Source organism: Wyeomyia smithii, chromosome 3 (assembly GCF_029784165.1).
Source record: "Wyeomyia smithii strain HCP4-BCI-WySm-NY-G18 chromosome 3, ASM2978416v1, whole genome shotgun sequence".
NCBI lineage: Eukaryota > Metazoa > Arthropoda > Insecta > Diptera > Culicidae > Wyeomyia > Wyeomyia smithii.
The window spans coordinates 168380914-168394035 of NC_073696.1; the positions used below are offsets into that span (position 1 = coordinate 168380914).

Sequence of the window (13122 nt, forward strand, 5' to 3'; positions counted from 1 at the left end):
CTGGTTTTGAGTTTTGATCGAACTTGACGTTAAACATTTGTTGTGGAAGTTTAGTATATTTTCGTTATCATGAAGATTTTAAGTTTTTCTACTGTTATGTGTGCAGTGTTCCTGTGCTATATAGGACATTCATTTTATACTTTGCTAAAACTTTTTAAAATACCGGTTTGCAGTCAAAAGCCATGTTTTCAATCATATCTATCTACAAACCCACAACTACAACTTGCCCTTTTCGTGTCAACAAACAGTAATCCCTTAAGCAGTGCAGTTACGAAAGTAGATACCATTAAACCATTCCATTATTACAACAGTCTGAAAAGGTAAAAAAGATCGTATGAGCCGATTTAATAGATATGTGTTATTGAATGTGGTATAACCTCGATTTCAAACAGGAAAAACAGCATGAGGAATACAATATAAAACGCAAATCACATTTTTCTTCTTCAAAAGCGACATCTGGTATGAAACAAAGAAATCTAACCTAGGCACAATTTTTTAAGATATAAAATATTTATAAAATAAATCTTCGTACCGTAGTCCGAATCCAAATACATTGATTAGAAATGTTCTTTAATTTGTTTCACACCTAGAACATAGAATCTTGATTTTATATGAAACGTGGCTAACACAACACTGTGCAAGGCTTTAAAGTTGTTTATTTTCCAGCTCATTTGCGGTAATCGGATTGTTTAGCTATTTCAGTTTTTTATATCATCTGGAAGAGCTGCATTTTCTAAGCAAAACGTGATTTTCAAAAATTGTTTACCATTGTCCTGTAATTTTCAAATCACGAATTTAAACTGCTCGAATGCTAAATCGACAGTTCGCCCCAGTGGCGTAGCTATGGTTTGATGGGCCTGGTGCGGTAACAAAAATGTGGGCCCCCAATGAAAATGACTGGGCAGTTTTTTCTTTCATAAAAGGAATTGAGAGAAACAAAAAATTTAGTTTTTTTTATATTTATATATTCCGTTTTCCGCTAAATCCAAAATAAGGTTAATTTAGATACTCACTTTCCGTGCTTTTTAATTGGCAAAATCAGAAATTATATAGTCACGCGTGAACGCTGATTATTTCCCTCGCTCTGTTTTATGTTAGATACACAGCAACACAGATAAGAGAACTGTTCCATTATTCATCTCAGCTCATAGTTATAAAACGAAAACTCAAGTGCAAACTAGAAAAAAACGCATATTTTCTAACTAAACCAGTCAACTAATTCATGGAATGGATTCTTATTAGTTCACTTTAGATATCTCATGAAGTAGAATCCTCAAAAATTTACCTAAAATCTCTGAATTTGTTATTATAGTCCGGCATCTACACTGAAAAACTCATTTATTTCGATCATCTAACCAAGAAAACGAAATCTACCCATTGCACAATGGTCCAGAAACCAAATATAGGGGGAAATTTGTGTCTAGAGCTCTATAGCAACATTTTAGAGAAAAACTTTTTTCTACAAAGTTGTTACATATGATAAAGCGCTCATTGAAAAATTATCAAAAATTAGGGTGACCAACATTTTCGGTGCAATCAAGTATCTAACTTTTTTATCTTTGTAGATAGGAGAAAAATTTGCTCTACAATGTTATAGCTCCATTAATTTTAAGTAACTTTGTAAAAAAAAAGATTTTCTCTATCTTTGAAAACAACCGATTTATATTGAAAAAACATATTTTACGCTCTAACTTTTTTATTTCAAGTTTCATCTCAAAACTGCCTTGAAACGACTTTTGGAGCTTTTTAAGAGAAACAATTTGCAATGCTGACATCGTAAATATCTCAATTTTACTCAAAGTTATTAATATTTTACATAAAAAAATATGCGTTTTTCATTTGTATGTCATTCATTTTGGGGCAAACATAAAAAATATCTCTTGGTCTCATTTTGAAGGGCATACTTGACTCTATAAATGGAGGAACTTTCAGAGATATGTTATTTTTTTAATTTGAGTAAATTCAATTTAAAAACAAGACGAAAATTTCAATAATTTTATACATTATGCATATAAAATCGCCCAGATTTATTTTATGATATTTTTTCTTATAACTAGACGTAATTACCTTTAATTTGACCTAAAAAGATCGAAAATCGATCAACTGGTTCAAAAGTTATGAATTTTTTAAAATTAAATACATCGAACACAGTCGTTTTTTATGGTCACCATATTTCGAAGTTGGTCACGCAAAGTGCTTCAATTGTGCTCAAAATAGCAGGGATGCATCTATGTTGAAAATAATCAAACCCGTATTGTTTCGTTGGGTTGTTAAGGGGACTAGCTCCGAAATAGGGTGACCATAAAAAGCGGCTATATTCGATGTATTTTATTTAAAAAAATTCATAACTTTTGAACCAGTTGATCGATTTTCGTTCTTTTTAGGTCAAATTAAAGGTGATTACGTCTAGTTATAAGAAAAAATACCAAAAAATAAATCTGGGTGCTTTTATATGCATAATGTATAAAATTATTGAAATTTTCGTCTTGTTTTTAAATTGAATTTAATCAAATTAAAAAAAAACATATCTCTGAAAGTTCCTCCATTTATAGAGTCAAGTATGCCCTTTAAAATGAGACCAAGAGATATTTTTTATGTTTGCCCCAAAATGAATGACATACAAATGAAAAATGCATATATTTTGATGAAAAATATTAATAACTTTGAGTGAAATTGAGATATTAACGATGTCAGCATTGCAAATTGTTTCTCTTAAAAAGCTTTAAAAGTCGTTCAAAGGCAGTTTTGAGATGAAACATGAAATAAAAAAGTTAGAGCGTAAAATATGTTTTTTCAATATAAATCGGTTGTTTTCAAAGATAGAGAAAATCTTTTTTTTACAAAGTTACTTAAAACTAATGGAGCTATAACATTGTAGAACAAATTTTCCTTCTATCAACAAAGATAAAAAAGTTAGATACTTGATTGCATCGAAAATGTTGGTCACCCTAATTTTTGATAATTTTTCAATGAGCGCTTTATCATATGTAACAACTTTGTAGAAAAAAGTTTTTCTCTAAAATGTTGCTATAGAGCTCTAGACCCAAATTTCCCCCTAAATTCGGTTTCTGGACCATTGTGCATTGCTTTATACGGCTACAACGGGATTCATTCAGCAGCCAACTGAAGTTTTTTTCATCATTTGCGAACTACATTTTCTATTGATCACTAAACAAAATCACTCACTACACTAAGAATACTTTAACTTTCAAAATGTTCACCTTAAATTTCCAAAAACAAGTTTGAAATTTGAATAATTTCTACATGATTGACATAAATCGACAGCACTACAGTGGATACCTAGACTACCAATTTGCGCGTAAACAACTACAGCGGATACCTAGGTAACCTACTACGACGGTACGCGGCAACGTTTATTAACAAAGTGATTAACTGTGTGATGAATATGGGTGCGTCGTGATATGAATAATTAAGCAGTGGTTTAGGTTTTCAGACGAGTATGGGAATGTTGTGAAAAATGGTTTGTTTTACAAAATTCAGGATAAAACTAACTAAGTTTACCAAATTTCTATTGTTAAGCGATTCTATGAGAGCATGTAATCATATTTTGTTTATTTGTTCAAAGATTTCGTGTAAATCTGGTGTTTACTTCATGCATTCTTCGTGAACGTCGGTCTAATGAGATGAATAATTAAACAAATACCCTAGGCAGCATTTTCAGCATCGCAAAAAATCGCTCCTTTGTTACGTGTTTCCACGTTGTCTCGAATGTTTTCTGCGATCGGAAAACATTCAACTTCGGCGTCAGTCGGTGTCGGTGTTCGCAAGATTTTGGGGCCCCTTTGAGTGGTGGGCCTGGTGCGGACCGCACCAACCGCACCCCCTAGCTACGCTACTGGTTTGCCCATGTATCAACTGTCGTCCAAGCAATTTTAAACAATTTTGATTCTTCATTTAAAAATCTAAGGACAATGATATAAAATTTTAAAAGGTTGTGGGAGGTGAGGATGACGTAGATCTACATAAGTTGTATTACTTGTATCTAATGTGTTTAAAATTTATATTACTTGTATTGAATATGTTTAAAATGTTGTGCAAAAGAGGAATTGATCACTGAACAAACACTATACAATGCGAACATGTTTCAACAGTCAGAGTGCATGCAGATTATAATAACATTCTACTTTTATTTCTAGCGCAAAAAGAGAAAACATTAAGTCTTCAATAATTTGTTTGTTGTCCTTATAAGGACAATTTTTGTTCAATTTCATATCGGATATAATGTTGATCACATCCGTGTGCTACCTCGACAGAGAGGATTGAGGCATTTGCCTGATAGCACAGCTGAAAGCTGTTCTTACACTGAAAATTTGACGGCGATACCTTTTGAATGCCAGCGTTCCAAAACGCTTGTGTATTGTCAAAATACGGCAACTTTTAACAGAGGAAGTGCCTGCTAATGTACCTTATACTGATGCTGCCCACTGCAGCACAAAGGCAGCTTTTACTAGAAGAAGGGCCGCTGTACCAGCTGGCCCTGCCAATATCACTGGTGATACCACTTCTGCTGCTTCTATCCGCTGTCTCAGCTGCTGCTGTTAAGTTTAGAACTGCCTAGAACTGATATGAGTAGTTTCGACTAAAACTGACTCTTATATAGGCCAAATAGTACATTCCGAATTACTAGGTCTATAGTTCTGACGACCGTGCTTGGATAATTAAATGAAGTATACGAGCTGTTTGATTTCGACTTGCCAATCAAAGTGTTTCTCCTAGATGCTTTCCGTAGACTGTGACGGTTTAGTTTTAGTTTTAATTCTAGTTTATTAAGACTTATCTTTGTCAGATGAATGTAATTGTTTAATAATAATATTAAAAGCAATCATATAACGACCAATCAACAAACAACAATATCGCATGCTAGCATGTGGGGCTAATGCGGTCTCGATCAACTCGATTAACAGTTGAGAGAACTCGTTATCGATATTGTTTTCGGCACATTTTGCTGTTGGATATGTGTCCCAGTACTGAGCATGAGCATGATTGACCGCCCGCGGTTGCTACTCCGTTATTGCCAGATCAGCTGTAATTACACAGAGAACCAATGGATGATGCTTGGGATTAACATTCATCCTCAATGTGTAAAAACTGGTGACCTTAAACTTTATATTAGGCAATACCAGCGCCGGCCGCATCCGAATGCAGGTCAAAGAAGGAGTGTGTATAGGAATATGTTGACATGATACTCGCTTCATTGGAAGCCGAGAACACCTCTGCACTGCCACGAGAAATCACTGGATTGTTGGAGAGAAGGGTAAGGTTTACAGCAGGTTTCGTTTTGGTAAACGATGCGCTGATTTCTAGTACCGGGTTCATAATAACAAATATCGCGCGTACGAGTTCATTATATCTTTTACGGAAATCATAACGCGATCCGAACTCATTCCGGTTGATGATGTAACACCGCAAAAATAAAGCGCACGCGAGGATACCAGACCTATGACTCAATCAAGACAGATTCAAATATTCGAACATCTGTTTATGAAGTCATTATGCAACTACCGAAACGTATCTCTCATTGATTTATCTCAGCTGACTACACAATGTTACGAAAGCTACGAGAGTTGAGCCTACGTTAACGGCTCGCTACTCCTATCACTTCTTCGTGAAGTGACCCTTTTTATACCGAAAATTATGACACGGTTATAACCAATCTGTAGAAAATAGGACCTCATGAAATGTATCGACGCGAAGTCTCTAGATATTCGGTGACTCGGACATCTGGCTTTGAGCTTAACAGGTCGACTAACGACGTTTCTTGTAAATTGTTCGTCTATTCTTGAAAAGCGATTTCCTGATTTGAAACCGATTCAAAGCAGAAATAAACGATAGAGTGTTATTAGAGCCACGCACAGGTGCGTGTGGTATATTACACTACATTTCGAAAACATTTATATGAGCAGAACTCTCCCGGGCCGGAGACGCGTTTACACCGAAGCATTATGCACGACCGCTCAATCCACGCCTACCGACGGAGACGCTCGGGAGTACGATATTTCACGCCGATTCTCTATTAGCTGTTGATGCGAGTGTTGCCTATCAAATAGAAAAATTGGCAAAGTTTCATGCATCCAAATCCCCAATAGTTTAAAAAATGCAGATATGCAAATTAACCAAAATATATATCTTAAGTTTGTCGACAAAATGCCAAGCTAGTCATAATTGGGACATAGTATACAAAAACCTCTGCTCAAAAGCTAGAAAAATCGAAAAAATTGAATCATAAGATTTCAGACAAAACTGGCGGATCTTCGTGCACACAAAGCCGTAAAATTTCAAAAAAAAAAACATATATTTTCACCAAATTGCCTTAAATTTATGCACAGAATGCCAGACTAGCCACAATCAGGATATAATTGTCGTGAGCTCGTGTCACCCTGAAATAAGAATTGGTCATAATCAATAATCGATCAAGAGCTAGACAAATCGAAAAAAATAGAAACCGGTTAGTAGAAAACCTTATGTATCTATTGGAAATTTTTTCTTATTACGCCAATACTCTATGGATGAGATTGCGAACAGCCTTTGTAATTATACTACATGTAAAGCCATATCGCGTTCTACGCATTCAAAATCAGAAGAACATGAAAATGCAGAAATACAAACTAACCAAAAGTCTAAGGCCTCTGCCAGGCCAAACGCGAAAAGCAGCGCTCTACTTACGGCTATACACTAACCCACGGCCCGGCGAACCGGCCCGCGCCGCCCCCCGCACCCAGCCTGGCAGAGGCCTAGCACGTATTGACAAAGTATCAAACCAATCATGGTGCCACTGTTGCAAAATTATATCACGTTATCCGAACACCTATCAAAACGCCAATGACGATGACGAACAGTCTGCACATATACACATCGCCAGCAGAAAAACAGTATATAGATCTTAACCCTTCCCACCAGTCCCTAGAAAAACCTGCCAATCTCCAGTTCTATTTTTCTACATAACCAAAATAAAAATAAAATTTCCAAAAGAATCCCAGCGATGCGAACTGCATAAACACGCTCAATGTCAACGAGCTGCGTGCCGAAGGCACAGAAACACACATTCAATATTCCTTTCTTCATTCACCACCACTCCACTGGCATACAGCCCCATTAGCGTCAACACACACACCACCGCCGAGCAATCGAACGACAAAACGGCAACAGTTCGCACTACACACGCAAACAAATTAATCTTGTCTCACTCAACCGGTACACAACTGATGCACACAAACGCATTAAAAACTGCGTTCTTTCTAGTCAGCCTATACACCAGAGAGACGCCTAGACACACAACGCCGTTATCCGTTTCGATGAGATAGTCGCCACAACGGCGAGCGCCCCGACGCCCCTCCGGTGCACAGACTGACCAGCTCTTTCCTATTCAATACAATGATGATATCAATTATTTATTTGTTTAACCTGGTACTTATCTGAATGACCGTATAAAATCCAAGTAATCCTGATGGTTGTCCCTGATCGCAGTATTGTAACACTGAGATGCTGGTGTATTCACATCTACTCCTTTACTCTTTTGCACACCTGCTCCTACCACTTCAATTAAACAAATACACCTACAGAGGATAAAAAAAAAACAAAAAAACTGGCAAATTTTCATGCATTCATAGCTCGAAAATTTATAAATATGGCAATATGCATATCGAACATGCCAAGGTTTTAAGTTGGTCTACAAAATGCCAAAACAATCGCAATCAAAATAATTTAAAATTTTCTATGTGTTTCAAAATTTGTTCAAAAGCTAGAAAAGTCATAAGACAATGGCATAAAACTGAGCAGAAGCTAATTAACAACGGAGGCAGGATGTATAAAGTACCTCTGTTGACGTCAGTTCACTGCGCACACCGCACACAACTTGATGCAACGTAGAAAAATTAAACTAAATGTTGTAACACAACAAATAAACGAGATCATCCCCCTGCCCGTGCCCATAACACACTGCAAGTGATCACGCACGTGAGAGAACTACAGAATCGACATGTTCGAAGCTGCATAAAGAATAAAACTATCTCTTGCTAGGCTGCTGCCGTCCGAATCGAATGGAAAAAGATTGTGTGCGTTAACATACGATTGCAAAGAGAAAGAGAAACGAAAACAGAAGAAATCACAAACTCGCGACAATCCTACAGTCTGAGCCCCTCAAGTCTCAGCACGCACACTTTCCATTCTGCCATTCAAATTGAATGAGAGAAAACAAAACAACAATCGCACACAAATCTAAATTGATTAAGTAGATACTGAGTTTGAAAACGAATCTCTCATGGATAGCTCCGCCGCCTTTCCGCGTTTGGTGCTTGCGATCTCAAAACAAATAAAATACCTCGAAAAAGAAAAACCAAAGGTTACTTATCTTGCTCAGAAGTCATCCTCTAGTTTTCAGTCATCCTCTAGTACATTTCCGAACAACTGAATCATCTTGATGTTCATATAATCACTATTTCTTTGCCTTTACACCCACACTACAGCAACCATAATAGCATTGCTGCTTGCTTGTATATTCTTCGCGGTTTTCATTTTTTACACTTTAACTTCTTCACCAACTTAACCCAAAAAACCATATCTGCTCGATTTATGTTGCACCAACGCACGATGTCCCTTCACAGAACCACTTTCATCATTGCACAAATACTACTGAAGCTACTGAATAATACTTCCATTGTATGCTGGGGCTGGGGCTGCGCGTAATGGCTACCACTCCCAATTATATTGCAATTTTCAATCAACTTTTCACTTTATTTCTTCAACTATTTTCACTACACCTTAATTTTAAATACTACCGTACATTGTGAAGTAGCACTTGTAGTTCTTTTAGCACCCAATCTCATCAATTGACACAATTAAAACACTGATTAAACAACCGCGATTGGAAAGACCGACTTTACTTGGCCGTGTTGCCATAAGACTTCTGTTGGATATGTGTCCCAGTACTGAGTCGAGAAAATTTACATTTGATCAGACAACCAAAAAACGAAATGACAAAACGAAGTGCAGTTGTGCAACAAAACAAAACGTGATTTTAAAAAAAATCGTTGTCCTTGGACTTTTAAACGTAGAATAAAAACTGTTCGAAATGTGTTAAATGACAATTCGCCCATGTACGGTATTGATCAAACTATCATTTAACACATTTTGAGCAGGTTTTTATTCTTCGTTTGAAAAACGAAGGGCAACGATGAACATTTTATAAAAATCACGTTTTGCCCAGAAAATTACGCTCTTTAAGCTGATACAGAAAAATCAGAAAACCCATGTAAAACTTTCAAACCCAATTGCGGATTTCGGTTTGGGTTTTTAATTCAATATGTGTTTTCTTTGACTCAGTGCCCATCCAAACCATCACTGTGATTTCGACATATAGGGGCTTATTGGAGCAAGCGCACCGGTGAGTTGCCATTTGAGTTACTATTTTCACAACGCTGGCCGTTGCTATTTTGGATAGCAACCGATGTTCGCACCGGTCGTTGCTATTGGGAATTACCAATTCATTCAATTTCTGCATCATAAAATATCACCTTCATTTCAAGCAACTCTGTTTTAACTTTGTTTCCGTTCTCCCAAATTATCGATAACACAATTCTGTTGCAGGTTTCTCCGTTTGTGCGTGCATGGTTTTTTTTATCCCTGTATGTTTAATTAAAGTAATTGCGTTAGACCGTGGAACGTTTCGCAACGTTGCCTTCAATAACTATTATACTCCTACAATTTGCTATTAATATTTGCAAATTTGCAGCCAAACAAAATTTAAATGTAGAACGCGGAAATTGTTCTCGAGTATTTGGTTGATTCTAGTGACGAAGAAAATGATTTCGCGAAACAAATCTTTTTATACGCGAGTATGAAAAGAATTTTTGGAAAGATTCGGGGTGGCCTGGAAAACGGTAAAATATTGACCGCTATGCTGAGGAAGTTTGCCATCCAGCGTTTTAACAATGTTTTTGACGTGGGACTACGTCTTTGTTTTCTATACTGGGATGCATTCTGTAAAATAGGAAACGAAACTGGCAAATGTTACGTCAGATTTCAAACGATAATAACAGCATAACCACATGATGGATAACAATAACCAATATATTGTTGGATAGATAAAACGTATAACAATTTTATAATACGCTAGTCATCATTATTATTTCACTGCTCAACGGTGAAAATTGATAAAAAGTTACAAGAAAATTTACGCGAACAATGAATCAATCACACGCGAACATTCCTAGCACAGACGATGTGAATGGACACCAACCATTCCCTGTGATATTTTCTGTTTCAATATCAAAAAAAAAATGGACAGAGGTCCCCCGTCCCCAACAGGTCAATTTAAGTCTGCTTCCATGAACTTAGACTAATTTGACGTCTCGAAGGAAAAAATCTTTCGAAAAGTTTTGAAATGAGCCTTTTACTTGAACGATTTCTAAACCTGCTGTCAGAGCATAATGAAAACTGTTGTCTTGAAAGAAAACATGCTGGTAAAAGCAACAATACCGTACAGTATAATATACATATTATGTGGAGCAAAGCGCCGCTGGTCTTTCGTCGTCTATCATTGCAGTGGTACACGACTTCTATTTCCGTGAAATCGGGGAAAAACTGCAATGCTGCTGCATTGATAGTGATTAAAAGTTTATCTCATGAATATGGTTATCTTAGAAAAAAATAAACTACTCAACAAGAATTGAGCATCTTTGCAACGGTTATAAGATTTTTTTTGCATTTTATTTTCGATAATCACTAAATGATCGTGATCGAAAGGTTAGATTTCTGAAAGTACAAATTCATAGAAGCTTAAGAGCCAGCGAATGCTTCTGAATTTTTTGTCGACGCACTAGGATCTATTCAGAATTTTTGTTCATATTTCAACATTGTTAGATGATATATCTTTGTTTTCAACTTAACAAATAACATTTTTACGTATATTAACTGTCTTCGTAATACAGTGAATTTAATTGTTGGCAAATGAAAAAAGAATGTCAAACAAAAAACAGAAATTAATCATTTCGAATTTCAATTTCCTTGCAATTGTTGATTGCTATGATTTTTCGCTGGAATTTGTTGATTATTTTGTTCAACATGTTTTCTTATATTTCCCTATGAGTGAACCTTTGTAACGGCTTCGAAATTATTTTCATAATAAGATTTATATAATAAATTTAATTTGATCAGAGTTTAATAGGACAAAATTATGCATTATGATAACGTAGGTATTGTTGGATTTGGTTTATGAGGAAATAGAGTTAATCCTGATTCAGACGCATTGCGAGAAATTCTTGGTGCTTCTACAATAACAACTACACGCTTGTGCCTTGTTAAATAAATGTTGTTCGCACAAAAAAACACTAGGGGAAAGTAGGTAAAGACGGACACCCTAAGGTTTAATCTAAATAATTACTTAGGTATTGCTATTTAGATCGCAGTAGTCATACAAATTGAAACTTAAGGTCATTTGTTTTCATAATCATTTTCGGTATTAGTGAACTTCCTCCAAGTTTTCTGTGTTTTGGGTCTTCAAAAATAAGACTACAAATTGCTGTTTTTTGACATGGTTGGGAAAGACCAAATATCTTAAAATAACAATATAGTTCACTCTCGAATTTCCCATATATTTCCGTGAAGACAGACAGGGAACACCCCCTCTTGTGGTGAAAAAGGTAACTAAACTCATTGCACAGTGGTACAGTAAGGCAATTTAGGCGGACATAAGCTTTTCGTTGCGATTTTGGTTTGCGGTTTAAAGCCATAGTTTTTGTAAAAAGTTTTTTCTTATACATAGTCCTAGTCCTCTATTTATGTGCGAATGAAAATTAGGGTGGTCCTAAAATCAACGAAATAAAAACAAACTAACTTGTTTTTATTTGCATAAATAATTGTAAACATTCTTTGGCAAACTTGTAGACCAACTTATTCTAAGTAACTTTGTAAAAAAAACTTTTTTGTAGACATCAAATTTGGTTTCCAAAAACAGTCTTTTCGCTCTATTTTTTCAATTCAAATATAAAAACAAAGTTTTCTTCGGTAACTTTAATCAAAAATACGCCAATTTTGACGAAAAAACATTGTCGATATATTGTACAGATGAAGAGTTTTCACTATTTCTATTTTAAAAATAGGCCCTTTTGATATATTGATGTCTCCGTTTAGGGCAAACATAAATAATAATTTTTGGTATCATTTGAAAGAACAAATCTCGCGTAATTTTTTAAAAGGACCTATCTTACATTGAGAGACTCTCTTTGTTTACTTTCTCTTTGATCAATAACTATGTTATATTTCCCATATTTCATGACACTCAATGCATAGTAAGTAAGACAGTATCACAATCTCTCGATTGAGGGAAGAAAGCTTGGAAAATATTTATAATGACGACGTAAATAACAAAACAAAGTGAGAGAGGAGAGAATCTCTCATTGTTACTTAGGTCCTTTTGAAAAATTACGCGAAAAATATTGTTTAAATATTGTGAAGAAATACCGAAAGTTGCTTAAAATTAGTTGATCTACAACTGTACCGATGAATGTATACATTTATTTCTGCAAATAAAAAAGTTAGTTTTTTTATTTAGTCAATTTCAGGACCACCCTAATTTTCATTTGCACATAAAAATAGACTTAATATAAAAAACAAGCTCTTAGAAAAAAATTTTACTCTACCACCACAAAATCGCATCGAAAAAAATCACAGGAGGGTTGTGTGTAAAGCCACGACCGCAAGGTTGAAGTAGAATACTTTTACACAGAGCAATTCTCGCTGAAACCAGGCCACTAGTGACACGAGGTGTTTGAAAATTGATTTTTTTATTTTAGTTCGATTAAACGCAGTAAAAAATTAATAACTGTACATAAATTTGTTACATTTGGTGGACCCCTTGTTCGCCAAGGGGTGAACAAATATTTAGAAAAGTGAAAATCGAATATTTTTATCGAGCTATATTTCAAATATTTGTCCCAAAACCCTCTACAAACAGCATTTCATTATACAGAAAACATCTAGGGCTTTCATGTGGAGTATTCAAAAGTTTGACCGCCATCTTGGATTCGCCGCCATTTTGAATTTCATCATTGAAACGCGTTTTTGAACAGGTTTGCAACCACCGATTTTAATTCTGAGACAACCATT

At 35.5% G+C, this 13122-nt stretch overlaps 1 protein-coding gene across 3 annotated transcripts in view; it reads left to right on the forward strand.

Moving 5' to 3' along the window:
• Positions 1–13122, forward strand: part of LOC129726464 (lipid scramblase CLPTM1L) — an 89145-nt gene continuing 76023 nt past the window's right edge. For 2 of the 3 annotated variants that reach the window (XR_008728345.1, XM_055683176.1), the window contains exon 1: positions 1–320. Coding sequence is in view for 1 of the 3 variants with exons in the window: in XM_055683176.1 (XP_055539151.1) it covers positions 70–320 (251 nt within the window). In the remaining 2 variants the exon portion in view is untranslated. Of the gene's footprint in view, positions 321–392; positions 460–13122 lie in introns of all 3 variants that reach the window. The other variant, XM_055683178.1, reaches the window with a different exon arrangement.